This window comes from Musca vetustissima, unplaced genomic scaffold (assembly GCF_032173495.1).
Source record: "Musca vetustissima isolate MV318-11 ecotype Yass unplaced genomic scaffold, APGP_CSIRO_Mvet_v1 utg10180, whole genome shotgun sequence".
In the NCBI taxonomy this organism is placed as follows: Eukaryota; Metazoa; Arthropoda; class Insecta; order Diptera; family Muscidae; genus Musca; species Musca vetustissima.
In genome coordinates, this window is record NW_026889504.1 from 81,975 (window position 1) to 109,808 (window position 27,834).

The following is a 27,834-nucleotide window of genomic DNA, read 5'->3' on the forward strand; positions in this document are numbered from 1 at the left end:
AAGTGTGTGGAATAACAAAACACATGTCCAACAACAATTGAGTTCCCAACCGTTTGTTGTTATTGTTGTTGCTGTTTTGAGCATTCGCTAGAATTCGGGAATGTTTATTTTCATTCGTGAAAACAAACAAAACGAATTTCAACCACCAAACGAAACGAACGATCTTTGTTATGTGCTTGTTAATGTTTGTAACTTTGCATATATGGGAAATTACAAAATTCTTTTAAAATACCATAAAAAAATTTAAAATTTTTTTTGCGAGCACATTCATGATTTTTGGTACATAAGTTAAGAAAAATATGCTGATTCGAAATCTGTTCGCGTTCACAAATTCGGATGCTGCGCACAAAAGTTATAACGGTTTTAAATCTTGTATTTCAAATATAAATTAAATTAATTCCTATTTGTTGTAATTCGCGAATTTCTTCACAAATGGTTAAACACATTTGTTTAAACACATTTGTTTTAAAGTTTGAGAAGCCCTTCAGCCGTCACTTGATGCTGACACAATAAATCGGCTATATCTTCAAGAGTTCTTCAGATTTTTACTTGAAATTTTGTAGACATTCTTTAATTAGTGTAGATTCGAATTATACCAAGAAAAAATTTCACCCCGAGAATGGGGGAATCCCTTTAAATCAGTTTGAGTACATATAAGAGATGCCCATATGTACAGTAATATATCGATAGAAAAGAATGTAATCGGATATAATTAAATATGTGATCTACATAGATATTTGAACCACACACCGTTCTGAAATCTATGGAAAAATAGCATGTCGATCGGGCAGACTTGGGAGTACCATTTTCGAGAAAAATTATGTATGGAAGCTACATGAAAATCTGGACCGATTTGTGCAAAACGTGTCATACACCACTTGTTATGCTGCAGCACAGTGCTCTGACCAAAATTTCGTCTGGTGCACCAAATCGGACGAAAAGGTCTTTGGCAGTATTATATCCTTTATATTGTGAAGCGATTTCAACGACACCTAGAACACATATTACTAGACTAATTTTTATACGCTACGCACAATTTCGTGTAAATCGAGATAAATATGTGGGCTTTGGATCACCATAAAATCGGTTGAGAATATAAGTGGGAGTTATAGCTAAATCTGAACCGATTTTAACGAAACTTAACATTTCGTCCATTAAGACTTAATACTTACAGTATTCCAACTTAGTGACTTGGGTGAACTATTGTGGAATAGGACAAACGTACATATGAAAGCTATATCTAAATCTGAACCAATTTCAGCAGGTTTCGTCTTTGCGCCAAATTTCAACTCATTCGGATCATAAATTACAATTGAACATGGTTCTATGCATATCCTCAAAGGAACCTATAACGAGTGGTTTTAACTAAGGCTAAAGTAAGCCCAGTATCTGCCAGGGTCATCCTAAGGACCCACAGACCTTAAGTAAAAACACGAGTGGTTACAATTTCAATCTTTATTAAAATACTCGTGTGTTTACAATATGAATAATAGTTTGTTTATGAGATAAGCTTTTATGCGTTGGAACCTTTTAATAGTGTTATTGACTGCTAGATATAGAGACCTTTAATAGCCGGCTGGTTACATGATGTCGGCTCAATACTAATCCGCCGGTTGTTATTTGGCTTTGTTGTGGTCGCTTCGTAGGTATTTGTTTGATTGTAGTCGGCTTAAAGATACTCTGCTGGCTGATATGGGCTCCTTGATGAACGACTGGCTACAGTCGACTTGATGCTACTCGGATAGCTGATATCAGCTTGTTGATGATCGGATGGTTCGGGTTCATCAGAGTTCGGTTAGTAGTTAGGGGTTATTAGTATGGAGCAGGCCTTGAGAGGGGAGCTGGCTATGAGAGAGGCTGACACGTTGTTAACATTTACCAGTATGCGAGGATGCGGACGAGCCACACATATTCGTCACTCGTAGTTCGTTAACGTCCGAGATCGACCCTTTCCGCATGGAAAAGTGAAAAATATATCCGTATGGTACTACGAAGTGAATGAGAATTATTGTGTACTTCAGGAAATGTATTAGTCGATAATTACATTGAAGTTGAAGAACACAGGTAATGATGCCGGCTTAGGCTTACTTTGCGACGTTACTTACTACTAAATATTTAGGTGGGTTAACGTTTGGGTAGTGCATAATGTATGAAACGATCACGTTACAAACCATAATTCTATCTCGTTTCCTTTTGCCTGTTCATTTTTACAAAGGACAAAAAATGCTGTGGTGTACTGAAATTATTAGTCCACAATTTCTCGTCTCTTGATTCCCACTAACCTAACAACATCTCACCACATACACATGCGTCGTATCATACATACATCTTTTTTCGTAATATTATTTATTTCTCCTCGACCCTAAAAGTTCTTACACAATGCCTGTCATATAGCCAGCTTTTTTCTATGGCCTTACAAAATTTTTTACATTTATTTCACTTAACTTTTTTCAAATAAGCTTTAGAACATTAACAATTCAAATCTTGTTTTCGCCAAAAATTAGTCCATGTCCCTAAATGAATTACAAAGCAAATTACCCACCACCACAAGTGTTCCCCTTGCGTCGGCAAATTGTAGTGCGAACTGAATTAGATCCAATTAAAAGTAAACCAGCCATTTGTTCTGCGCTGCTCTCACAACTTGTACAAACATAAAAAATTAAAGCGTACACTTTGTTCGTATCCACCGGGGGCCTATTATTGTACATTACAATTCATAAATGAGCTGGGCTATTGTGTTGTTACTCGTATATGTTTGGGGGATGACATTTTGTGTTTTTTTTTACCTTCTCGTAGTGTTTATGCTTCAGAGGAGTTGGTAATTTATGCTGAATATGTAAATTGCTGTTGACTTTTTGCTATCATTATCTGAAGATCGCGTGGCATCCTTCATGGCCATGGCATCTAACCCTTGAGTGGTTACACACAAGGTTGAATGCATTGTGTGTGTGTGTGTGCGCTCACATATGCTGTGAGCGAATACAAACACATATGCATTTTGGAAATGTAATTAACAATGCATTTGTTTTGCTGCCGAATTTGTGTATTTGAAATTATATAAACACGAAATTTATTATTTTTCAAGTGCCCGTCAGAACATGATCTTAAGGTGGCCTCCATATTTTGGTATCCCCGAATATTCGGTATTATGGACATTTTGGTATTTTGGGATCTCATCTATTAAAAATTATAAATTTTGGTCTACTTTTTTAGATCCAAAAATATTGAATATTGACGATTTTGGCTATAGGAATGGTATTTAAGGTTCCAATGCGGTGTCAAATATTCTTATTTTGGTTTAGCTTCCATATAATGAATTCGCTAAATATTCGGGATGTTGAATGCTATATTTGTTTTTACTCACCAAGGGGGCTGTAATTTGACATTGTGGGTTCGTAGAGCGTGGAGTATACTGTTGACTCATATTTTGATTACATTTAAGCGTTTTTGATTTTATTTCATTCTTTTATTATTTCCTGTTATTTTTTTAACAAAAATTTAATTTGCTTATTTTATGTTTTTATTTTTTATTTTATTTAGACACTTTAGATTCGGAACAAAATGACATGATGCAACAATTCTACAACGACGATTCATTCTTTATTACAAACGATCGTGTCTATCAGTCGGGTGATGATGAATTTGCTGGAATGTTTGGACCACTACAAACTGTTGCCGGTTTGTTTTTAATTGTTTTTTAGTTAACTGCATTCACTAACTTAATAACTTCTATGAGATATAAATTTAAATATAAGCTAATAATTCACGTATTAATACACACACAACACTTCAAGTTTTGGACTTTATAATTGGAAATCAATAGGATTTATGTTTACATATCTTTGATTGAGCTCAGATGTTATTGCCCTTGTAATGTTTTGTATGGTTTATGAATGTACATGCACATATGTATACAGGTGTATGTACATATAAACTTACACAAAATTAATATGTTTGTAAAACATATTCTCGTAATTAATAGTTAACTAATTCTCGGAATTAATCATTAATTTTAGAATATAAGAAAAGTATTTTAGATATTATCGGTTATTTAATTCATAAGATTTACAAGATTCTACAAATTTTGATTCAAATCGGATAGTCCGTTCGCATGATATTATAAAATTATTTCTTTGCACAATTTTGACCATTTTGTGGGGGATGTGACCGATATTCCCCATCTTCGAACATAAAATAAATTTGGTAGAAATATTGTGCACCAGCCGACCAAACAGACAGACGGACATTTGGAAACCGACTTCAAATTGTCACCGTATTAAAGTGTATATACCCTCATTAGCCATAAGGTTCAGTGCATAAATATCACAATAATGCCTTTTCATGCCCATAGATTGTGTATCCTTTGAAGGGAAAACTTAAATATTCGTGAATAATAAAAATAATATATGGGCAATATTGCCAATTTTTTAATATTCCATTTTCAAAAAATCAGCTTTTTTGTTTTTGTGGCACATCAATGATTTTTGGTACACATATAGGGAAAAATGTTCTGACTCCGAAACCGTTCGCGATCAAATTTTTGGTTGATGCGCGCAAAAGTTATCGAGGTTTTAATTTTGGGCATAAGAAAAAAATCTTAAAATTACGCCGTTTATTATATAGACCAAAAACTTTGATATATATCTTCCTCCGTAAAATAAGAATATGAATATATTATAAAAATCGCAAAAAAGTTGCACATCTTCGCGAAATATGAGAAAAATAATGAAAATATAGGAGATTACGTAAATATTTTCATTATATTAATGACATACACACACTTAAAAATTAATTTAAAAATATCTACATAATCTAAACACCATGGTGAATCAAATGATATCAAAATCACACAAGTCCGTGTAGCTGTTTGTAAATCACAGCGACAACAAAACAAGATATTGAGGAAAAATATTTGTTTTTGGTTCGAAAAAATAATGTCATCACATTTATTTTTTTAATTGTATACAAGAAATTTCAGAAAAAAATGTTGGGGTTATTCTGATATTTTTCCCGAATTTCGCTGAAAAATTGACATATAAAAATAATCACTTTTTGTGTATAAGTATACGCCTTGCGGATTATATCAAGACCCTTCCGATAAATCTTAGGGTTCTATAAATAGGAATAAATCTTAAAATAAAATAATATTATGAAATATACATTTTAAATTGCGTCTAAGTCGCGTAATTCTCAAAATCATTTGATGCGCATGCGGTTTCCAGGAAGTACTGAAGTTTATCTTCCAATCCATATATATTTTGCGAAATTTCATTTGACGGCTAAGATGTGCCGCACGTTACATTGAAGTACCCAAAAAACCGTAAAACGCGAATAATTTCCGAAAACTCCATATGTCATTAACGCGCATCCGATTTCAGTGTGCACCCTATAAAAATACATCGATCTATACCGATTTCAATGTGGTCCATTAAGAACCATGGATGTGCCATCACAATCTATTTTTGAGATAAATTGCGTACATCTCTCTTTCGGCTGAAGTTTTTAAAGTTCTCTTTTCGAAAAAGATCAAAATCCGTATGAGGTCATTTATTGAAGCGGAAATGATACACAGAAAACGCAAATAAATCCGCGATATTTTCAAAAACATTTTTTGCCAAATTTCGTGTTTTTGGAAGGCCAGTTCCCGCCGTTCTAGTAGATGGATTTTCACGAAGAAGATTTTATATCATCCGAAACGGAAAAAAACTTATTGATCGCGGGTACCCATATCATTCAGTTGACAGATCTAAAAATTTGGCCCGAAAAATAGGTTTTTTAGAAATTTGATCGCACAAAATTCGCACCTTCGGATGAGTATTACTCTGAAGCTGTGCATGCTACATACACAAAATACATATCAAATTACGCAGATTCGCGACTACAATAATCGTATAATCGATTTTTAGAAATTCCTGTTCGCGTATTAATGCTAGAACTAAAATTCAAAAAACACTCAAAATCTAGCTTCAAAATGTCAGCATCATTTAAAGGTAGATGCAGTTAAAATTTTGAAAAATGATACATAAGGGGCGTAGTCCCCATTTTGTTGGCTTCTAGTTTTATTTTGACACGAAGGCCGTGCAATGAGTGGCTTAGTCACAAATCCATAGAGAATATAAAAAAACTGGTTCGCCTCAACCTGTTTTTACACATTTTTTTACATTAAAGTAGACACAGCTTCCACTAAAATAAAGTTTGGAGGTCAATATCATGAGCAGTTTGCAACGACAGATCAATTAACCCAAAACTATTCACTTTTTTTCATATACTTAAGTAGTTCCCGAGTTATAAAGGTGTGAACCTCCGCTTCAGCTATGTTAAAAAATTGGCAATATTGCCCATATACACTTTATAATGTGTATAGAAAACAATATGGTTCTCACTCGGTAGAAAATGATCTAAAAATTATCATTAATGGTCCACTTTTTATGACAGACATGGGTGCTGTAACAGTTCATCCCAAATTTCAGTATTTTGGGGGTATTTGCCACGTCAACTTAGTTGTCTGTAATCTTATATTTTGGATTTTCATTGAATTAAAAATCTCCCTAACCAGAATATACAAAGTTTACCCTCCGATTATTCGTATTTTTTATATACCCTACACAACTATGTTGTCAGGGTATTATAGCATTGTGCAGCCCCAAAAGTATATAACGCCACCTTTAAGTATACCCATCGTCATATCTCGACTAGCTGAGTCGCTCAAGACATGTGTGTCCGCCCGTCCGTCTGTCCATTATAATTTGTAAACACGATACAGGCCACAGTTATGGACCAATTTTCACGAAATTTTGCATGTAGGATGGTTTCTGGCCAATGAAGACCCCTATTGTTTTTGGAAAAGATCGGTTAATATTTAGGATATGAAATGGAATGGAATGGAATGGATCGTCAATTAAGAAATACGTCATTTTTATTATTTCATGTAAATTGTGTTCCTGGGTTGTTTCTGATAATTCTAAGTGTGATGTTTGCCATATATTTAAGTGAGAAGATTTCAGTGGACGGTGAAACATTTCTTCCAAATTCTGAACCTTTTTTCCAAAAATTCTTTGTCGTTCTGTGCAATCTATTGATTCGACTTTAAAAACTTCTTGTCCAACACTATAAAAATTTTTAGGAGCATCAATTGACAAATATAAATATTTATTTTGAACAAAGGTATTAGTACTTTTTTCTAAACTTTCATACCCCTCTGAATTTAAGTAATTTAGGCTTTGTTCAACGAATCTATTGTATAGCTGGGCGGAAATGTTATTCTTTTTTTTTACAAGACGCTTTAATTTTCCTAACTTGTTTTCAAATTTAAAAGCATTATGTTTTCTAATGAACCATATAGTAAAGCATCACTTGCTAGGTGAGTTAGGCAGTGGAAGTTGTAAGTCAAGGTGGTTTCATTATAATTATCTGGAACGTTTCTCACAAATTGTTTTAGCATATCTTCAGCACACTCGTTATGTGTTTTGCATTTGTTTTGATCTAATAGAATTCGTAAAGCCAAACTTAATAGCAAAAAATGCGAATAAAGACTTTCATTTAAAATATTTTTTAATACAAAAGGACCAGTGTAAAGAAGAAACTGCCGAAATTCTGTGGCCTTGTATCGCTCAAATTCCTTCAAGCCTCGTGGCCTTCTACAAAATTCCCGAGGTGTATGGGGTATAAGTTGTTGGAGTTTATAATCTAACAATTTCATTTGTTCTGGTCGCAGCGAAAAAGAGCAATTTCTTTTTTTAATCCACGCCGTCATTAAGGACTTAACAACTCCAAGGCATACAACGTGCATGTAGTCAAATGGAAATGATTGCACTATGTCTATTGGTAACTTTTCTATCACTATTTGGGAGTTTGTTGTGTGATGATTTTTATATTGACGAGCTCTAAAACTTTCATCAGTTCGTAAACCACAATTTTCAAGTTTGAAAATCATTCGATTTTGAACATATTCTCCTCTTTGCGTACACTTATGACAGCAATTGTAGCCTGTATGGCTTTTGATACCCATAACAAGTGACCTTGCCGGGGCATCACATATAAATGATCGGCAGCTTACATTAAAAGTTTTATTGTTGTAAGAAAAATTAGTGGCAATAATTTCGTTGAGTTCCTCAATGAATGGTGCTAAAAATGTATTTATGTCTTTGGGTTTACTGTTGCCTGTGTAAACTCCTACAGTATGTACCTGTTTTGTGCCATTCACATTTACTAATATTGGCCAAGCTTGAGCCAGCGAACTTTTTGCTAACGGTAGCCCGTCAACATTTATATTTAATGCAATATTGTCACTTTCATATGAAGAATTAGTCAGGAAATCGGTCAAGCAGTCTTTTAGGCCATAGTGCACATATTCTCCACCTTCAAGCTGAATAATTGGCGCATCTCTAGGAGTTTTTTTAATGTTCTAGAGTCGTTTGGTAGATTTGGTTCTATTTTTTTTATAATTACCAACAGATCATTCAATGCTTTGTTAGAAATTAAATATTTTACACTCCACTGAGCCAGTTCATTGCGTATATTGAAGTTTTCAAAAATATTAGTAATTGACGATTCATCACTCTCGGTACAGCTTAAATATTCGCAATTATTTTCTTTAATTTGATCGCAATTGGAAACACCAGCACTGGAATCTTCACATTCACTTATTTTTTGTTTTTTATTGTTTAAAAGAAGTTCTATTACTTCATTCGTTTCTCTTCTCACGCTTTTTTATATTTATTTGGCATTTTATTACCTTTTATTATATTTTTTACACAATGAAAATGCACGTCCGTCCGCTCGCTTAACAAACTTTGCAATGAATTTACAGGCAAAACAAAACAACACAAATTCCATGAAAATAACTAACGGTACCAGTTTATAGCTGACGCGTGGGCAAACGACGACAGCGTCGATTAAAAAACTATTGAGAATAAGAAGGTTTTCTCAATCGTCAGATTGAATTATACTTGAGAAACAATTGTGTACAACAATAGTTTCTCAAGCATAGTTGAGAATTGCTTGTGAATTCACATTTAAAAAACTATTGAGAATAATAAGTTTTTCTCAATAGTCAGATTTCTTTAACAACACTTGAGAAACATTTGTGTACAACAATAGTTTCTCAAGCATAGTTGAAAACTGTTTGTGAATTCACATTTTAACAACATTTTTTTAATATTACTAAAAAAAAGCTTAAGAACAACTATTATTATAAGCTTGTTCTCAAGTGGTATTGAGATTTGATTACTGAATGGTATGTTGGGTATTTAGTAACCCACTACCACACTAGAAGGCGGAAATATAGCTCTGATCGCTTTGAAATTTCCCATGAGGATCCAACGCCTACAATTGTCGGTGATGATCAGATAATAATATTTTGATGAAGTAGACCGAAAACTTTTTTTTGGTTTTTTATACCCTTCACCACACTGTGATACAGGGTATTATGTCTTTGTGCGTATGTTTGTAACAGGCAAAAGGAAGGAGATAGACACATGGTTCCTTTTGAGAATATACATAGAATCACTTTTTAAGTCGATTTATGCATGTCCGTCCGTCTGTCTGTCCATGTTAAATTGTGAACAAAGTACAGGTCGCATTTATTATCCGAATTGGATGAAATTTGGTATACGTCACTTATTTGGTCCAAGGATGAACCCTATTGAAATTGGTTCAAAAATCGGTTCAGATTTAGATATAGCTCCCATATATATTTTCGTCCGATTTAAGGTAAGTGGTGCACCAAAGTCCATAAACATCTTTCGATTTGCACGAAATTCGGCACAACGTATTGAATTAAGCCTAGAATGATGTGTGCTAAGTTTCGTGAAAATCGGTTCCGATTTAGCTCCCATATATATTTTCCGAATGCTCAAACGGCAGTAAAAATAACAACAAAGTTCGAGAACTCAATAGTTGTTGGACACATTCTTTCGTTGTTTGTGTGTTTACTTTTTTATGATATTTTTGTTTGTCTCGCGAGCATTCGAGAACATTTGCTTTTTGAGTTTTTCAAATGAATATTCTTCAACAACAAATGCTCGCGAATGAATGAATCGACGACGCTTGTAGCGAAGTTTTATCATTCGTGAATTTTTCGTGTAATGCGAACATTTGCGAGAGATTGCATTTGTTCATTCATTATAACTTTATCATTCGCGATAAATTGCAAAACATTCGAATTCTCACCGTGAGCATTCGTGAGAAAAAGTGTATTTTTATCATTCTCCGCACCCTGTTCTTAAGTTAGTACCATAGTTTTCAATATTGATGCTAGTTAATTAGGAACATTATTTTTTTCTCAAAACATCAAAGACCTACATCAGGCAATGCAAAATCATAGTCTCCATTTAAAGGTCCACACCGAGTAGATTATAAAAAGTTTGACCCGGCCGAACAATAGTTCATTCATGTAAAATTATTATTGAGAAACAAAATATGAAGGACATAAACGTAATGTTATTACAAGACCATTTTCCGTGCAGTCCTTTGTTTTACATAAAATGTATGTTGGTATCTATCTTAAGAATCAATGCTACGTCCATATAAAACATATATATGTGTGTATATATATATAACTCTTATTTACTGTTCGCTGTGGCTTTAACATATAATTTGTAATTCCCTTGTCGACTCTTTGAGTGCTGGCGCAAATCTCACTATGAGGTCGGAATAGTATTTAAATATGGTCGATAATGTGTTTTTAATGACTTACTTTTTTGCATTCGCTGTGGTTTGCTGATGCCACAAATATTGTTTTGTAGCTGTTCCACAAGTAAATTTTTTTTTTCAAAAATCTTCTCTACTTTGGAATATATAATTTATGTTTAATATGTTAAATTAAATATGGGCAACAGTAATTATGATACATTCAAAATTTTGGTGGTCTGTCTCAATTCGCTTAAATGGTAGAGTAATTACAAAAGTCATTCGGAAAGAACTGAACGATAAATTGACAGAGAATTTTAGAATATAAAAATATACCATCCACACATTATAATATAATATTTGGAATAACAAAATAATATGTGTTCATGAACAAACCACTAAACAAAGTCAACTGTAAAGTTTTGTAAATATGTTGTCCACTCCAAATGAATTGTTTTAAAAGCAAAACCACTAACAACAAATCAATATAGACATTCCTACAAGCATACAAAGTTAGGCAATAAACTCCATAATGAAAGCTATTTCCATTGTTGATGATAAATATATTTTTATTGAAAAAACCAATATTGGGTCTTTTTTGTTTTTGAATATTAAATGTTGTGTTTATTTTCCATAGTTGTAATAATGTTGTTGCAAATACAAACAAAATATTTGTTTTTATAACACGTCAATAGCTATTGAATTTTATTTCATTAAACTCATATTTGTTGAATTTCGTTAACATTATGTAAATTAAACCAAAACAGAATGCTGCGGTATATGACACCATACACCAATTTGAGCATGCAAAATGGGGTGAATGTGGGATTCATTTTGTGGTTTCGTCCAAACTTTGCACATCTTCAAAAAAACTTAGCACACATCATTTTCGTCTCAATTCAGTGCGATATGCCAAATGTTGTGTAAATTGAATGTTTTATGAGGACTTTGGTAAACCATTTACATAAAATCGGATGAAAATACATATGGGAGCTACATCTAAATATGAACCGATTTTACACTCATTATTCTATACTTAATTCAGCAAGCTATGCCAAATTTCGTGCAGATCGAAAGATATATAGAGGCTTTGGTGCACAATTTACATTAAATCGTACGAATATATATGTGGGAGGTATATCTACATCTGAGCCGATCATTACGAAACTTGGCAGACATCATTCTAGACTTAATACAATACGCTATGCCAATTTTCGTGCAAATCGAAAGATATATAGAGGCATTGGTGCACAATTTACATTAAATCGGACGAAAATGTATATGGGAGCTAAATCTAAATCTGAACCAATTTTTTCAAATTTCAATAGTGTTTTTTCCTTGCGCCAAATAAATGCACTGTGCCAAATTTCAGCTAATTTGGGTAATAAATGCGACGTGTACTTTGTTTACAATTTAACACCAACAGACGGACATCCATAAATCAACTCAGAAAGCGATTCTATGTATATTTTCAAAAGGAACCCTGTACCACAGTGAAGGGTATAAAAAATTGAATGATCGCAAATAGTGATAAAGACTCAAAGACAATAAATCGAATTTCGTACGTTTTCATCGCCTTTTTCCTTTTTTGCCCGATACATTGTCAGAAGAAACCCCAACACCTATATCTATCTATATACATATATATAAAATAGAAAAAAAAAATTGTTTGTTTGTTTGTGTGTATGTTCCCGATAGACGCTAAAACCGCTGAACAGATGTTAATGATATTTACACTGTATGTCATGACATGACCTGAAAGTAACATAGGCTAGCTAATCTTCTAAAATTCCGCGTGGATGCAGAGTTATAGCGTCAATAGTAAAAAACCTCAAAATTTCGGAACATGTAATATGCGTATATCTTAAGAACGGTTACAGATACCGTCTTCAAAATTTGTGTGAATAACGTAGGTGTAAATACACACCATCCATTCAAAAACGAGCTTGGTATGATCAACGGAAAATACAATTTCTGCTGCATTTTCAAAATCTGCATATTGAAAACAGAAAACATTTCGTTTGTAGACTCAAAAATCGCTGGACAGACTTTACTGAGACTTTCACAGAATGCCATGACATGTCCTGGGAATAACATAGGTCATATAAACCTCTAAGATGCGGAGTTATAGCATCGAACGTACTCATGCCTCAGAAATTATGAACATGTAATTTGTGTATATCTTAAGAAAGGTTACAGATACCGACTTCAAAATATGTCTGAGTTACGTGGGCGTAAGTACGCATAATCCATTTAAAAGATCGCCGGCTACCAAGGGAAAATGCAATCCTCATTGCATTTCTATCTAAATCGAAAGCATATTGTTTGTGGACTTAAGAACCACTGAACAAGTTTTACCAAGAGTACGTCAAGCGATGGAAGTAACATAGGTTAGATAAACTCCTAAAAATTCGCGTGGATGCGGTGTAATATTATCAAAAATAAGCATACTTCTGAAAGAATATACATATGTATGTATGTTTGTATGTATGTTAGTAGCATGTAGCTACTTTCAAATTTGTTTCAGAAAGATGGCTGCAATTGCGCATCATCCGAAGATTTTGGAACGTTGAGGATATATTTTGAAATACATAAAATACAAAATATGTACCTACATATGCATCTGTATTGAAATACAAATAGAAGAAATAATTGACATTACAATTTTTTCATTTTTGTCAGTTTGTGAAATATTTTATTTGAATAAAAAAATGCCAAAACAATATTATTCCTATAGAAAAAATGTCAATGCCTGATATCGAATATTAGGGTTGGTCACTGGAGAATAAGTTCACTGAAAATAGTATTTGAAGTGAAGACCCTAACATACTCTAACAATTTATTAAAAAAAAAATAAATAAATAAAAAATTGATTGAATATCACTTACACCCTTTATAACTCTTGATTATAATTATAAAACGATTTATTTTCATCTGGAAAACACGTTATAAGTCGGATAGTGGGATATTAAGATGTGCAAAATAGTTATTTACCATATTAAGTGTACTTATCTGTACTGACAATAACGACCAGTTCATTAGTTATAATAACCGTCTTCTCTTCATTTTCATGCACATACATACGTACATACTTATAACGAAATAAAATTTGTGTAAAATTTATAAATGATATCAATTCAGTATATGAAAAACATTTTTTTCTTAGTTTCAAAGGAACCAAGAATTACCAACATTACAGAAAACAGCGAAAAATTCAACAACTTCTATACAAATATCAGTTACCAATAGGAAGACAAGAGAACGCATAGATATTTCACACATTTCTGTATTGTTAATACGAGCATATAAAAATTCAAGATTCAGGGGCAGCGAAGCGTCACGGGTCCTGCTATTTGGTATAAATTATTGATTATTTTAGATTCGCCTGAATTATTTATTTAATATTTTAATTGTCAGATATTGGTCCCCATTTATTTATTTCTATTTTATATTAAAGAATGTGTAGTTTTCCCGCATTGGTTATAATACCGCTAAAATTAAATTTAATTACTATTTTCCGTATGAATTTTAGTGTTATGTAATAACGATTGTAAATGGTAATATCGTACAACTATATTATGCAGGAAACAACAACAATAATAATAATGTAATGTTACATTGCTGGGCTAATTACCAACATTATTGTAGTATTTGTTGTTAAGGAAATAAGTTTTTTCTCTCTCCTGATTAGCATGTGATAATTTGCTAATAATGTTGTTGGTCGCGATACAGTTTTTTATGATTGTAACAGAGGATAATTAACATAAACTAGAATATGGAAAATAAGGAAAACATGTGTTACTGCATTGGCGCTTAAAGAAATAAATTTGTGGATATGAAGGTAGGTCAGTAATTGCGTGACGTTGTAGGAATATTGAATTTTACTGTAGTTTTCGCTACCCTGTTTGGGATAGAAAGTACTGAAAATTTAAGAGTACCGTTATATAGGGAACCATAACAAAAGATGGACCAACATCGTAAAGTTACTAAAGCCATTAGAATAAGGTATTTTCATTTAGCCATCAACATACGTTATTCTAATGGCGCAATATATAGTTTATGGGGTATTTGGTGAATAATTCGAGTTGTGTGGTTAAAAGTCTCTTTAAGCCAGCAAATGTCTATTGTAATCTGGCATACCGGATTTTTTTAGGCTGACATACATATATTCCGAAAATTACCATGTTTTAATATAGCTTAAATTTTTAGATTTCTGGATAGCCCCCATTTGATGGTACCGAATTGGCAGTAATATTGTATTTTGGGTTTTTATTGTATAGCACACCGCCGCACAAAACATAAATTACATTGAGCTATGTTTCAGGTTAGCTCCCATATATTTTGGGGATTTGGGACATGTTTTAGCAATCGTGTTGGCTGTAATTATAACCTTCACCACATGGTTCCTTTTGAAAATATGCATAGAATCACTTTCTGAGTCGATTTGTGGATGTCGGCCAGTCCAAGTTAAACTGTAAACAAAGTATAGGTTGCAATTATCATCCGATTGAGATGAAATTTGCCATAGCTCACTTTTTAAAATATATTCAGATGTAAATGTAGTTCATTCAATTGTGGACATCACAGTCTGCTGCAACATACCAAATGGTTTATACCACGGTTTCTGAAATAGGTCCAGATTTACATATAGCTCGATTTCATACAAATGGTTCACCAAAGAATCCAAGTCTGTCCGATCGACATGCAACGTTTCATCAATTTCTGAATGGTATGTGTATGGGTTCTTTTAAATTAGTTCAAATATCTATGTAGTTCGCACATTTAATTTCGTTCGATTCCGTTTCGTCCAAGATGCTAGGTCGTCCAAGATGCTAGGTCTTTTATATCTACAGAATATTGTGCAAACGAGCATCTCTGTATGTATCCAAAGTGGTCCGACTTTTCTTAACTTGTTAAAATACTAAAAATCTTTTCTTTAGTAACAAGCGGTATCTTCAAAACTTCATAACTTAACACACCAATGGTTTATTTTCTTACTTCTGGGTCCGGAAATCATGTCATTGTTTTTTTTTATACCCTCTACCATAGTATGGAGGGTATATAATATTAATGTTGTCTCATCGAAATATTAATTTCGGACCATATAAAGCATATATATCCTTGGTCAGGACAAAATTCTAAGACGATGTAGTCAAATCCGTCCGTTTGTTGTAATCACGCTATCTTCTGCAGGAATTGTAATAGGGTGCTGAAATTTTGCATAGGGTTGTGTTTTCGGTTCAAGTTTAGGTATATCCCCCCTCCAAATTTTCTGTATTTTTTAGGTTCTTTTCAACCGAATACCATGAAATTTGTTACATTGGGTTCTTATTAGATACTAAATCTTTCCATCAAAAATTATAAATATAACGGTACCCCAATTTTTGATATTTTATGGACTTTGAGTGTGTTTTTCAACCGAATTCGCTGTAATTTCATATTTCGTATTTGGTAACAAATCTCTCCTTCAAATATTATTTATATTCGCCTCCTTATGGGGTAGTCCCCATATAACCTCCCTTTATATTAAAATAGTTAGCAGATCTGTTCCATGTGTTGGGGTTGTCCCCATATTGGGGTATTCTATCACAGTATTTACCTATATGTTGTAATAATTCCGCCCTCTAAGGATATCGTGATTAAAAACTCGAACCTGACGATAATGAAATATATTGGTCACCATTTTGGCATCTACCCCATATAATGATAACTACTTAAAAAAAAGCATTGAGATACAAAACTAAAATATTGGGTTCGAAATTGATATATATCGATCATTAATTAGGCATAGCCCCTCATATAATTATAACCCCAAATATTCGCTAATTCCTACACTATTTTATCAATATAACTTTGCAATTTAATATAAGGTTGCAATTTCAATTGCAGTAGTTTTATGATTTTTTACTCTAGCATGCATTGTCAGTATCAGACCACGTTTTGGGTTTTTTCAGATTTTAGGAAAAATTCCCATTAAAAACTGCTGAAATTTGTATTTGCTGTACATAATGGTTTACATAAATCGGTTTGTAGAATTATCGGCATAGGTCCAATTTTTGTTATGTGAAATAATGCCAAGTTTTTTGTTTATTTGAATTTTCTCTTTAGAAAAAAACACGCAAATTGTATTTATACGACTTTTTGTTTTTCGTAATAATAAATCGTTTCACTCTAAACAATGATAATTCAACAGTTGTAAAAATCTAGTAGCGCCATATATGTGTCAGTCGGATGACTTTCAATTGGCCTAATATATCTTCAATAAGTGAAAAAGCGTTAAGTTCGGCCGGGCCGAACTATGGATACCCTCCACCATAGATATACTAAGAAGTACTTGAAATAAAAATTTGGGGAACATACCAATATGTGTAACTATACCGATATTTCTACAAAGGGATTATGGTTCTCAATATCGGTCCTAGACCCCATGTTTCTTTGGACTAAATTTGTTTCAAACAATTTTGATTTCATCGAAATAGAAGGTACCGTTATATGGCGGCTACCAGAAAAAGTGGACCTATATTTATAATTTTTTGTGGAGACATTTAGTTCCCAAGAGCGCCAAAATACCAAAAATTGGGGGGTACTGTTATATGGGAGCTATGCCTAAACGTGGACCGATATATCCCATATTCGAACTTGACCTGCCTGCAGACAAAAGACAAACCTATGCAAAATTTCAGCATCTTATCTCAATTCCTTCAGAAGATAACGTGATTACAACAGACGGACAGACAGGCAGACGGACGGACATGGCAAGATCGTCTTAGATTAATAACAAAATTAATATGGTATATTAATTATACCCTACACAACTATGTTGTCAGGGTATTATAGCTTTGTGCAGCCTCAAGAGTTTGTAACGCCGCGAAATATACCCCCCTTTAAGTGTACCGATCGTCATATCTCGACTAGCTGAGTCGATCTAGACATGTGTGTCCGTCCGTCTGTCCATTATAATTTGTAAACACGATACAGGCCACATTTATGGACCAATCTTCACGAAAGTTTGCATGTAGGATGGGTTCTGGCCAATGAAGACCCCTATTGTTTTTGGAAAAGATCGGTTAATATTTAGGGGATGAAATGGACCAAAAACTTTATTTTTGTCGGTTTTTCTGGTCGCTCCAGAGGCCGCAATTATGGCCCAATCACCGCGAATTTTTGCATGGAGAAGGGGATCGGGCCAGAGAATAAGCATGCATGTTTTGATAAAGATCGGTCAATATTTAGCGTGTCAAATGGACCCTGAATTTTGTGTGAAAAATGACAAAATTTGGATTCTACAGCGTATATATTTACTCCTGAATGACATAGAGCCGAGAAGTTGATAGTATGTTCAAGAGGAGTGGTTGACCTTTTAATTGATACCATTTATATGGTCGTATGAACTCAGATGTGGGAGTTACACTTAAATATTTACAGGTGTTTAGGTATTCAGATATTATTTAGTAAACCATTAACACACTGGAAGGCGGAAATATAGCGCAGATGACTTTTAAATGTTCCATGAGGTTTTAAAAAAATTATAGGCGTTGTCATGATCAAGGATGATCAGATAATAATTTTGGGATGAAGTGGACTGAAAACTTATTTTTTTATTTTTTTCGAGTCGATTTATAGGCCGCAATTGAAAGCCGAACATCACAACACAATCCAAGGTGAAGGGAATCTGGACAAATAATTATAGGAGAGCGCAAATATCGCAAAATATTGCCCAAGCTCAGAATATAGTACCACCGAAAGTTAGATTTTCGTGGAAGTTGTGTAGGGTATCATATGGTCGGCCCCGTGTGACTATACTGCTCCGCTCACTGGTTTTGTTGATATATTTCCAAAATAACATTTAATTCACTTGTCACAATATCCATTAACATCACTTAAATATTCTTGGGTATAATTGAAAACGAAAAACATGTAATATGAATTCATATTAAAGACATTGTTGCCTCTATGGAAAATACCCCACCCTAATGAAAAACTAATTTATATACTACGTATATACGTATGTATTTTATTGTCATTACACACTGTTGTTAATAAACATTCTATTGTGTTTTTATTATTTCTATTACAGTGCCAACAGCGACCATATTGGGCGGACCCGATTTGTATGTTGATAAAGGAAGCACAATTAATCTAACATGCGTAATAAAATTTAGTACCGAGCCACCAACTCACATTTTCTGGTACCATCAAGATAAGGTAAGTCCATTGTAAGGAAAAGCAAAAAAAAACACACACACACATAATTATTTGTACATATAGGTGAGATAGAACAAAAATGAGAAGCAGAGAATGACAATAAAATGGGATAAAATGAGAAGGGCCATATATGTCGCAACAAATACAAGTAAAATGGCAAGTAGTATACTATACACCATTCTGCATATATACACTGTGTATATAATGTAGATGTATTTGACAAAAAACGTTCGAAGTCAATTTGTTTATGTCGATCCGTCTGTAACTGTAATAAACAATACAATATTTATTATAGCATCCGTCTCATGGACAAATTCAATGGAAATGTATTTTACAAAATTAACCAGTAAGGAAAGTAGTAAAGTCGGACGGAGCCGACTATATGATACCCTTCACCACTATGGGTATATTAAACAAGACTATTATCACGATTTTCACGAAACTTGGCACACATCATTCTGGATTAAATTCAAAACGCTATGCAACATAAGAACTTGGTACATTATTTAGATTAAATCGGACGAAAATATGTATATCTAGATCTGAATCGATTTTCTCGAAACTTGGCACACATCATTCTAGACTCAATTCAGTACTTTATACCAAATTTCGTGCAAATCGAAAGATATATAGGGACTTTGGTGCACAATTTAAATGAAATCGGACGAAACTATATATGGGAGCTATATCTAAATCTGGACCGATTTGCACGAAACATACCAGACATCATTCTAGGCTCAATTCAGTACGTTATGCCATATTTCGTGCAAATCGAAAGATATATAGGGACTTTGGTGCACCCTTTACATGAAATCGGACGAAACTATATATGGGAGCTATATCTAAATCTATACCGATTTACTCGAAACTAAGCACACATCAGTCTAGGCTAAATTCAGTACGCTGTGCCAAATTTCGTGCAAATCGAAAGATATATAGGGATTTTGGTGCACCATTTACATGAAATCGGACGAAACTATATATGGGAGCTATATCTAAATCTGGATCGATTTTCACGAAATTTGGCAGACATCACTCTAGGCTCAATTCAATACGTTATGCCAAATTTCGTGCAAATCGAAGGATATATAGGGACTTTGGTGCACCATTTACATGAAATCGGACGAAACTATATATGGGAGCTATATCTAAATCTGGACCGATTTTCTCAAAACTGAGCAGACATCATTCTAGGCTCAATTCAGTACGTTATGCCAAATTTAGTGCAAATCGAAAGATATATAGGGACTTTGGAGTACTATTTACATGAAATCGGACGAAGCTATATATGGGAGCTATATCTAAATCTGGACCGATTTTCTCGAAACTTGGCAGACATCACTCTAGGCTTATTTCAGTACGTTATGCCAAATTTCGTGCAAATCAAAATATATATAGGGACTTTGGGGCACCATTTACTTGAAATCGGACGAAACTATATATGGGAGCTATATCTAAATCTGGACCGATTTTCACGAAACTTGGCAGACATCATTCTAGACCTAAATGATTAGGCTGTACCAAATTTCGTGCAAATCGAAAGATATATATGGACCGTTTACATGAAATCGGACGAAATTATATATGGGAGCTATATCTAAATCTGAACCGATTTTTCCCAATTTCAATAGGGTTCGTCCTTGGGCCGAATAAGTGACCTATGCCAAATTTCATCCAATTCGGATCATAAATGCGACCTGTACTTTGCTCACAAAAATACATGGACAGGCAGACGGACGGACGGACATGCATAAATCAACTTAAAAAGTGATTCTATGCATATTCTCAAAAGGAACCATGGGTCTATCTCGTTTCCTTTTGCCTGTTACAAACATATGCACAAAGCCATAATACCCTGTACCACAGTGTGGTGAAGGGTATAAAAACTTCATTAAGTTCACATAAGTCGAGGACATCATAGAGTCGGCCCAGTTCCAAAAATGTTAACATTTGATAAGATAGTCAAGTATCTTTGCCAATACCTTTGCATATATCGCCCAAAGTTATTTCTGTAGAATATTGTCATTCACAAAAACATACAATTTCATTTGCCCTAAATAATATGGAATTTACTTTCATTACTCACACTCCTCAATGTGGTGTCGTTTATTGTGTCGGCGGGTGAGAAGGTTGTATCCAGTAAATACATTGCAACCTTGAAGATAATTCGTAATTTGTGTTTTGATTGTTACGCTCCTATCCCCCAATTTATTTCATACTGCTTTGGTCTTCAACACACTGTGTTGAACAAAAAAAAACGAAAATATTTTCAGTAAACTAGACTCCAGGGAGTTGTATGCTTTAATATACATTTCTTTTCCTCTTTTTCTTTTCTTTCAAATAGATAAAACAAAAATTTATTATTATTTTACATTTTGTGAAAATGGTCTCGTTGTTCCTTTTTTAAGTGAAAAGGTCAATTCACTGACACCAGTTTTTTCAGAATAAGTTTTAAGATTTGAAAATGTTTGTATTTTCTGTTTTCTTTCTTAACGAAAGTGTTCCTATATGTATACATATATATATATATATATATATATATAATAAATTCATATCATCGTTTTAACACATGAAGTAGTTAAACTGAATGTTTTCAGGGAGGTTTTATATCTACAGTCGACTCCGCTTTACTGTAAGTCGCTTAACTGAAAAATATCGGATAAGTGAAACTGATTTCCTGCACCATTACATTTTAGGGTAATCGCTCACAATTTACATCGCATAAGTGAAACTTCGCATAACTGAAAATATCGGATAACTGAAATAGCTTTTGGAGTCACATATTGCAATTTCCTTTCAAATCACTCCGTATTACTGAAAATTCGGACAATGAATGACAGAATGTTTTGCATTGATGAATACACAACTTCCAAGTCCACCCTAACAGATATTTTTCTGCAATTAATGATTTTTTCGTATGGAAAGTGTGTGTCAAGTATATATAAATTTGGCATTGTTAAGTTCGTTCGGCCAAACTTTTAAAGCCAGTTGGAAAATTCGAAAAAAAACCGTTCCACGTTTTTTTCTATATATAAGTAACAAGATGTACGAAAATATGTTACAGAATGTACCGTTCATGGGGCAAATGTCAAAACAAGGTCCCATATAATTAACCCTTTGTGGCCCAATGTTGCCCACAGACAACAAAATGTTTTAGATCTAATATTTAATATACTGCTAGTAGATATATATTCTTTAGATTGCATACGTCAAGGCCTGATTATGGACGACACATATCACAAGAAAAATCTAAAAAACTCAATTGTTTGGTAAAGTTATGAGCTTTATTTTTCAGAAAGAATGTACTGTATCTCCCGAATGCAAGGATGTAGCGATGTTAAAATTTGTCCATATCCTATCTAGGATAGTTGCATTCAATCTGTCAACAGAAAATTGTTCTATGATTACGGAAAAAAATTCGGGGCTCAAAGGGTTAACAAAATTTTGAGGAGGTCGTCCACTTTAACTACTCTAAGATATTATTTAAAGCCTTCAAGATGATAGTCAAATTTTAAATAGGAACAATGTAAAAATGTGAATCTATAATGAAAAATTTTGGAAGGAAGTATATTACTCATTTACAATCCCATATTGCAGGCAAGTCAGTTATTAAAAGAGACCTAAATCTAGTATAAAACCTTTTCAAAGACATGAACCGATATTTTTTCCCGTTTCAGTAAAGCGGAGTCGACTGTAAAACAAGGTATATTTGTAAGGTTAACTGATGAGGCCAGACGAAGTTCCCAATGACTTTCCGACTTTGTCGAAAATCCTTAGAATGACGAATACTGGGCTGTACCGTCATATGGGAGCTACCCTGAAATTTCGTTCAATATTAACTCTTTATGGCCCAATGTTGCCCACAGCAACATAATGTTTTAGAGCTTATATTTAAAATGCAGCTAGTGGATATATATTCTTAGGATTACATATGTCAAAACTTGAATATGGACGACACATATCAAAAATCTAAAAAATTCAATTTTATGGTAAAGTTATGAGCTTTTCGATATATATAATATGTGTACAGTACTAATTTGTGTATACAGTCAAAATTATTTAACTAGCTTTGTATTCGAATTGTACGAATTCTGCCATCAGAACTATTTTTAATTCTTGTAAAAAAGAATATAGAGAATAATTTAAAATGATTTTTCCGATCATGAATATATATACCTTGTAGGGTCTCCGATGAATATGTTGAGGTGTTTCAAACGGAATGGCAAATGTGAAATATACACCTCCTAATGGTGGAGAGTATAGAGTGAAAGGCCGTTGACCCATCCGCTCACAAAATCGAGACAAACATTTTTACATTCAGGTTTTTGCTATACCCTCGATCCACTTTTGTAACACCTGGAAAAATTTGTCAGAGACCCCATAAGTTGTATATATATATATGTATATATATATTCGTGATCAGAATAAAATTCTGAAATCATGATCGATATCAAAAAAATAGTCCTTTAAAATTGTTCACTGACATTGCAACTACTCATAGGGTATTATATACTGTATTCCAACCAAAAGGGTTTTAGAGGCTGAGGATATAATTTGACATTTCGGGGGTTTAGAGGATAACAAGCATTTGCGAAGAAATCATTATAGGCAACTGTTTTACATAGGCTCCATATTTTGAATATTTTAGCCGCATTTTCCAACCGAAACAAACTCCATTTCGGCGGAATTAGAAATTACTTTCTCCCCAAGAAATTTTTCAATATAGCTCAATGTTTGTAAATATGTGCTCTGTATGTAGCACAGTGGGAAAAAATGCAGATCTAGCGCGCAGAAAATAAAAGTAGATGTTTTACTGTTTGTTTATCAATATTTTGGATAAGAATAGATTAAAATGGACAATTTTAATTATTTTATGGACAATTTTAATTATTTTTTTAAAAAAAAAAATTTATTAACCCACTAAGCTCCGTTTTTTTTTTTTTTTTTTTTTTTTTTTGTAGAAAAAACTTAAATTTTTCTGTGAAAATTACTATTTGGAAGCTTTTTAAACATTTTTTAATAAGCAACATTTTTCGTTATAACTAATAGTACGCTTAAAATGGGAGCTTCTTTTAAAAATTACAAAACATTTGGAGGGTAAAAAGTGCGTTAAGGGCAAACACTATTGTTATTATATGTATCTTTATTATTGGTAATATTATATATCTAAAACATTAAACTATATATATTTTATAAAATTTAGGCATTATTTTAAAAACTAATCACATTCATTATCCGAGTTTTGATCTGAATTAGTTGGTAGCATTGGATCCTCCAGTAGTTTAAGGACTTCTTCAGATAGTGGCTCACTATATCGATGGTTAAGAGATGTACAACGAGACAAACTTGATATTTTTGGATCAGAAGAAAATAGCGACCTATTGAAAAGATCCCTCATTGTTTCCTCACGACTCATTTTTCTGGTGTACAGTTCCGAAAGTCCTTATTTCTGGTTTCCATGGCTTCTTCATACACATCGCGTACATTGCGTGGTAACTGTTCGACAAATCCCTTTAGCGTTTGCATAATCGGTAGCATTGACTCCAAGTCTATCTTATATATATTCTTTTACATCAGAACATTTTTTAGATTTTAGCCAAACTTCAAAGAGCTTTCGGTACAAAATTGGCATTTTTCCACTTCACTTGTTTAAGATCTAAAATAAATCGCTATTAATTTTTTTATAATTTTTATAATCCCGTTCTTTGACACTTATTGAATGAGAAAAATCTATGAATAAATATTCGTTAAATGCGGATTTTTCATTCATATGTAGAAAACATCCCCTCATTTTCATACTCACACCCATTTCTCTGGAACCTTAGGACGGACATTTTGAACTTGTTTTTTCTTATCTGCTATGCTGTGATCTATTCCAAGTCATATTTGATCAATTATATCAACAAAATTCACAATTTTTTAATTTTATTTGAACAAAACCTTAAAAACGCTTCCTATACCATAAATCCGAGAGTCGCAGGAAAAAATTTAGTATGATGTTCTAGACAGACACACAAAAAAATAAAAAAAAAATCAACGCTGAACTCGACTGCACTCCATACGACACCCTTATTATATTGAATATTATATTGAAGGAATTTAAAAAAACGGACCTTACATATATTTAGCCCGAAACACCTAAATTAAAATAAGTTATGGGTTATATAACTATTCCATTTAATTAAATACAAATACTATATGTCAAAAATGGACAAAATTCTATAATAATATATTCATAGAATACACACGACCATCGCAATTTTATAGCTAAAAACCAGTAAGGAAAGAAGTAAAGTCGGACGGGGCCGACTATATGATACCCTTCACCACTATGGGTATATTAAAAAGGACTATTAACATAAAATTGGATGAAATAAAATAAGTGATATTTATCTAAATGTGAATCTACCTAGATCTATCCATAAAGTATGTAAATCGACTTCAAACAAATATAAATAGGTCAACCGTTGGGCTATGTCTGTACTTCTACAAAACGCAACTACGTAATTCTATGCTCTATTTTGTAAGTTGTGCAAAATTTGATGTCAATCTGACTAACTGAGGAGTTTGATGCCCAATTTACTTGAAATCGGGCGAAAATATATATGGAAGCTCTATGCAAATATTAAGCGATTTCAAACAAACTTGTCACAGGTTAGGATATTCAGAATTTCAAAACGTTTTGTTCCTATCAGCCTATTGGTTCCGATTTTCTCGAAACTTGACAGACATCACTCTATGCTCAATTCAGTACGTTATGCCAAATTTCGTGCAAATCGAAGGATATATAGGGACTTTGGTGCACCATTTATATGAAATCGGACGAAACTATATACGGAAGCTATATCTAAATCTGGACCGATTTTCTCGAAACTTGGCAGACATCACTCTAGGCTTAATTCAGTGCGATATGCCAAATTTCGTTCAAATCGAAAGATATATAGGGAGTTTGCGGCACCATTTACATGAAATCGGACGAAACTATATATGGGAGGTATATAGAAATCCGGACCGATTTTCTCGAAACTTGGCAGACATCACTCTAGGCTCAATTCAGTACGTTATGCCAAATTTCGTCCAAATCGAAGGATATATAGGGACTTTGGTGCCCCATTTATATGAAATCCGACGAAACTATATATGGGAGCTATATCTAAATCTGGACCGATTTTCCCGAAACTTTGCAGACATTATTTTAGACCTAAATGATTAAGCTGTACCAAATTTCGTGCAAATCGAAAGATACATAGGGACCGTTTACATGAAATCGGTTAAATATATATGGGAGCTATATCTAAATCTGAACCGATTTTTCCCAATTTCAATAGGGTTCGTCCTTGGACCGAATAAGTGACCTATGCCAAATTTCATCCAATTCGGATCATAAATGCGACCTGTACTCTGTTTACAATTTAACATGGACAGACAGACAGACGGACGGACGGACATGCATAAATCGACTTAGAAAGTGATTCTATGCATATTCTCAAAAGGAACCATGTGTCTATCTCGTTTCCTTTTGCCTGTTACAAACATATGCACAAAGACATAATACCCTGTACCACAGTGTGGTGAAGGGTATAAATACCATTTTTAACACTGGAAAAATATCTATTTTAAATGTACCGTTATTCCGTTCTAACTTATTAATTCGGATTATTTTATACGGACTTAAGTACAATCTACTTTAAAACTGCATTAATGTTTCAAAGTTTCCTTCAAGTTCATTTTTTTATTTCCTGCGTGCTAGATCGGTATTTTTCCCACTGTGCAGAGGTCCGATTTAATATTTGCTATGCAGCAATTTCTAGCCTAATTTTCCAAACTTAGTACAATTTGGTATTAAATTTTCTCAGCGTATTATCATCCTACAAGCAGACAATTTTAATGGTGGAGGGAATAAAAAGATCTCCCGGGCCGCAATTAAGTGTTTGTTATAAGGCAATCTGAGTTTTTGGAGGGCTCATGATTTTTTATAGTATATGGAGTTCCAAGGACACTTTCAGTAATAACCAGTAAAGAGGAGAATAATCGGGCGGGGCCGACTATATATGATACCATTCGCCCGTTTGGGTGCATACAAGGGATGCTACTACGGTTTGTATTGTAAATGAAGTAGTATTTTTAAAGGACCTTAACATGGGATGAAATAAAAAATGTGATTTGTCTCAATCGATCCTTGGAGATGGGAGATATATATAAAAAAATATAGAAATCTGTACCAATTGCAACAAAACTTCACATACGTCAATCTCTACTTAATTACGTTCGATGTGCAAAATGTTTTTCCCAATCGGCCAAATCTAGACATATTGCTATAAAATAGCATAAAATCGGACGAAAATATATATGGTAGCTATATCTCAATCTGAAGCGATTTCAACACAACTTCAGATACATCAATATCTACTGAATTCAGTTCGCTGTGTCTCTATCGGCCAGATATTGTGGTTTGGGTAAACTTTATGGAATCGGAGAAACTTATATATGGGAGCTATATCTAAATTTGAACTTATTGAAATTCAATAGAATTCGTTCATGGACCACATAAGTAGGCTATGTCAAATTTTATCTCATTCGGATCATAAATGCGACCTTTACTTTACAATTTAACATGAACAGACAGACCGACGGATAAACATGCATAAACAGACTCAGAAAGTTATTCTATGCATATTCTCAAGAGAAGCAATGGATCCTTCTCGTTTCCTGTTGCTTGTTACAAACATGTGCACAAATGCATAATACCCTGTACTACAATGTGGCGAAGGGTATAAAAAGGCTAAAGCTTCATTATTTCAACCTAGCACCCATAAAAAGTCATGGATCGTTATATTTTCAAGGTTTTAGTGGTATATTTCACTGTTTTGGCTGCAATTTGGCATTGCGCGTTCTTGTAGTAAATTTTCAATATAGGTCTATGTATTGTCATAGCATTCATACCCAGATTCTGTTTTATTTGAATATTGACACATTTTCCCTATCAATAATGCATTTTTT

At 33.4% G+C, this 27,834-nt stretch overlaps 1 protein-coding gene across 1 annotated transcript in view; it reads left to right on the forward strand.

The window, feature by feature from the left end:
• LOC133337196 (uncharacterized) overlaps positions 1–27,834 on the forward strand; it is an 86,246-nt gene that overhangs the window by 45,620 nt on the left and 12,792 nt on the right. The window contains exons 3-4 of the mRNA XM_061545452.1: positions 3,541–3,678; positions 18,707–18,834. Of these exons, the coding sequence (XP_061401436.1) occupies positions 3,541–3,678; positions 18,707–18,834 (266 nt within the window). The remainder of the gene's footprint in view (positions 1–3,540; positions 3,679–18,706; positions 18,835–27,834) is intronic.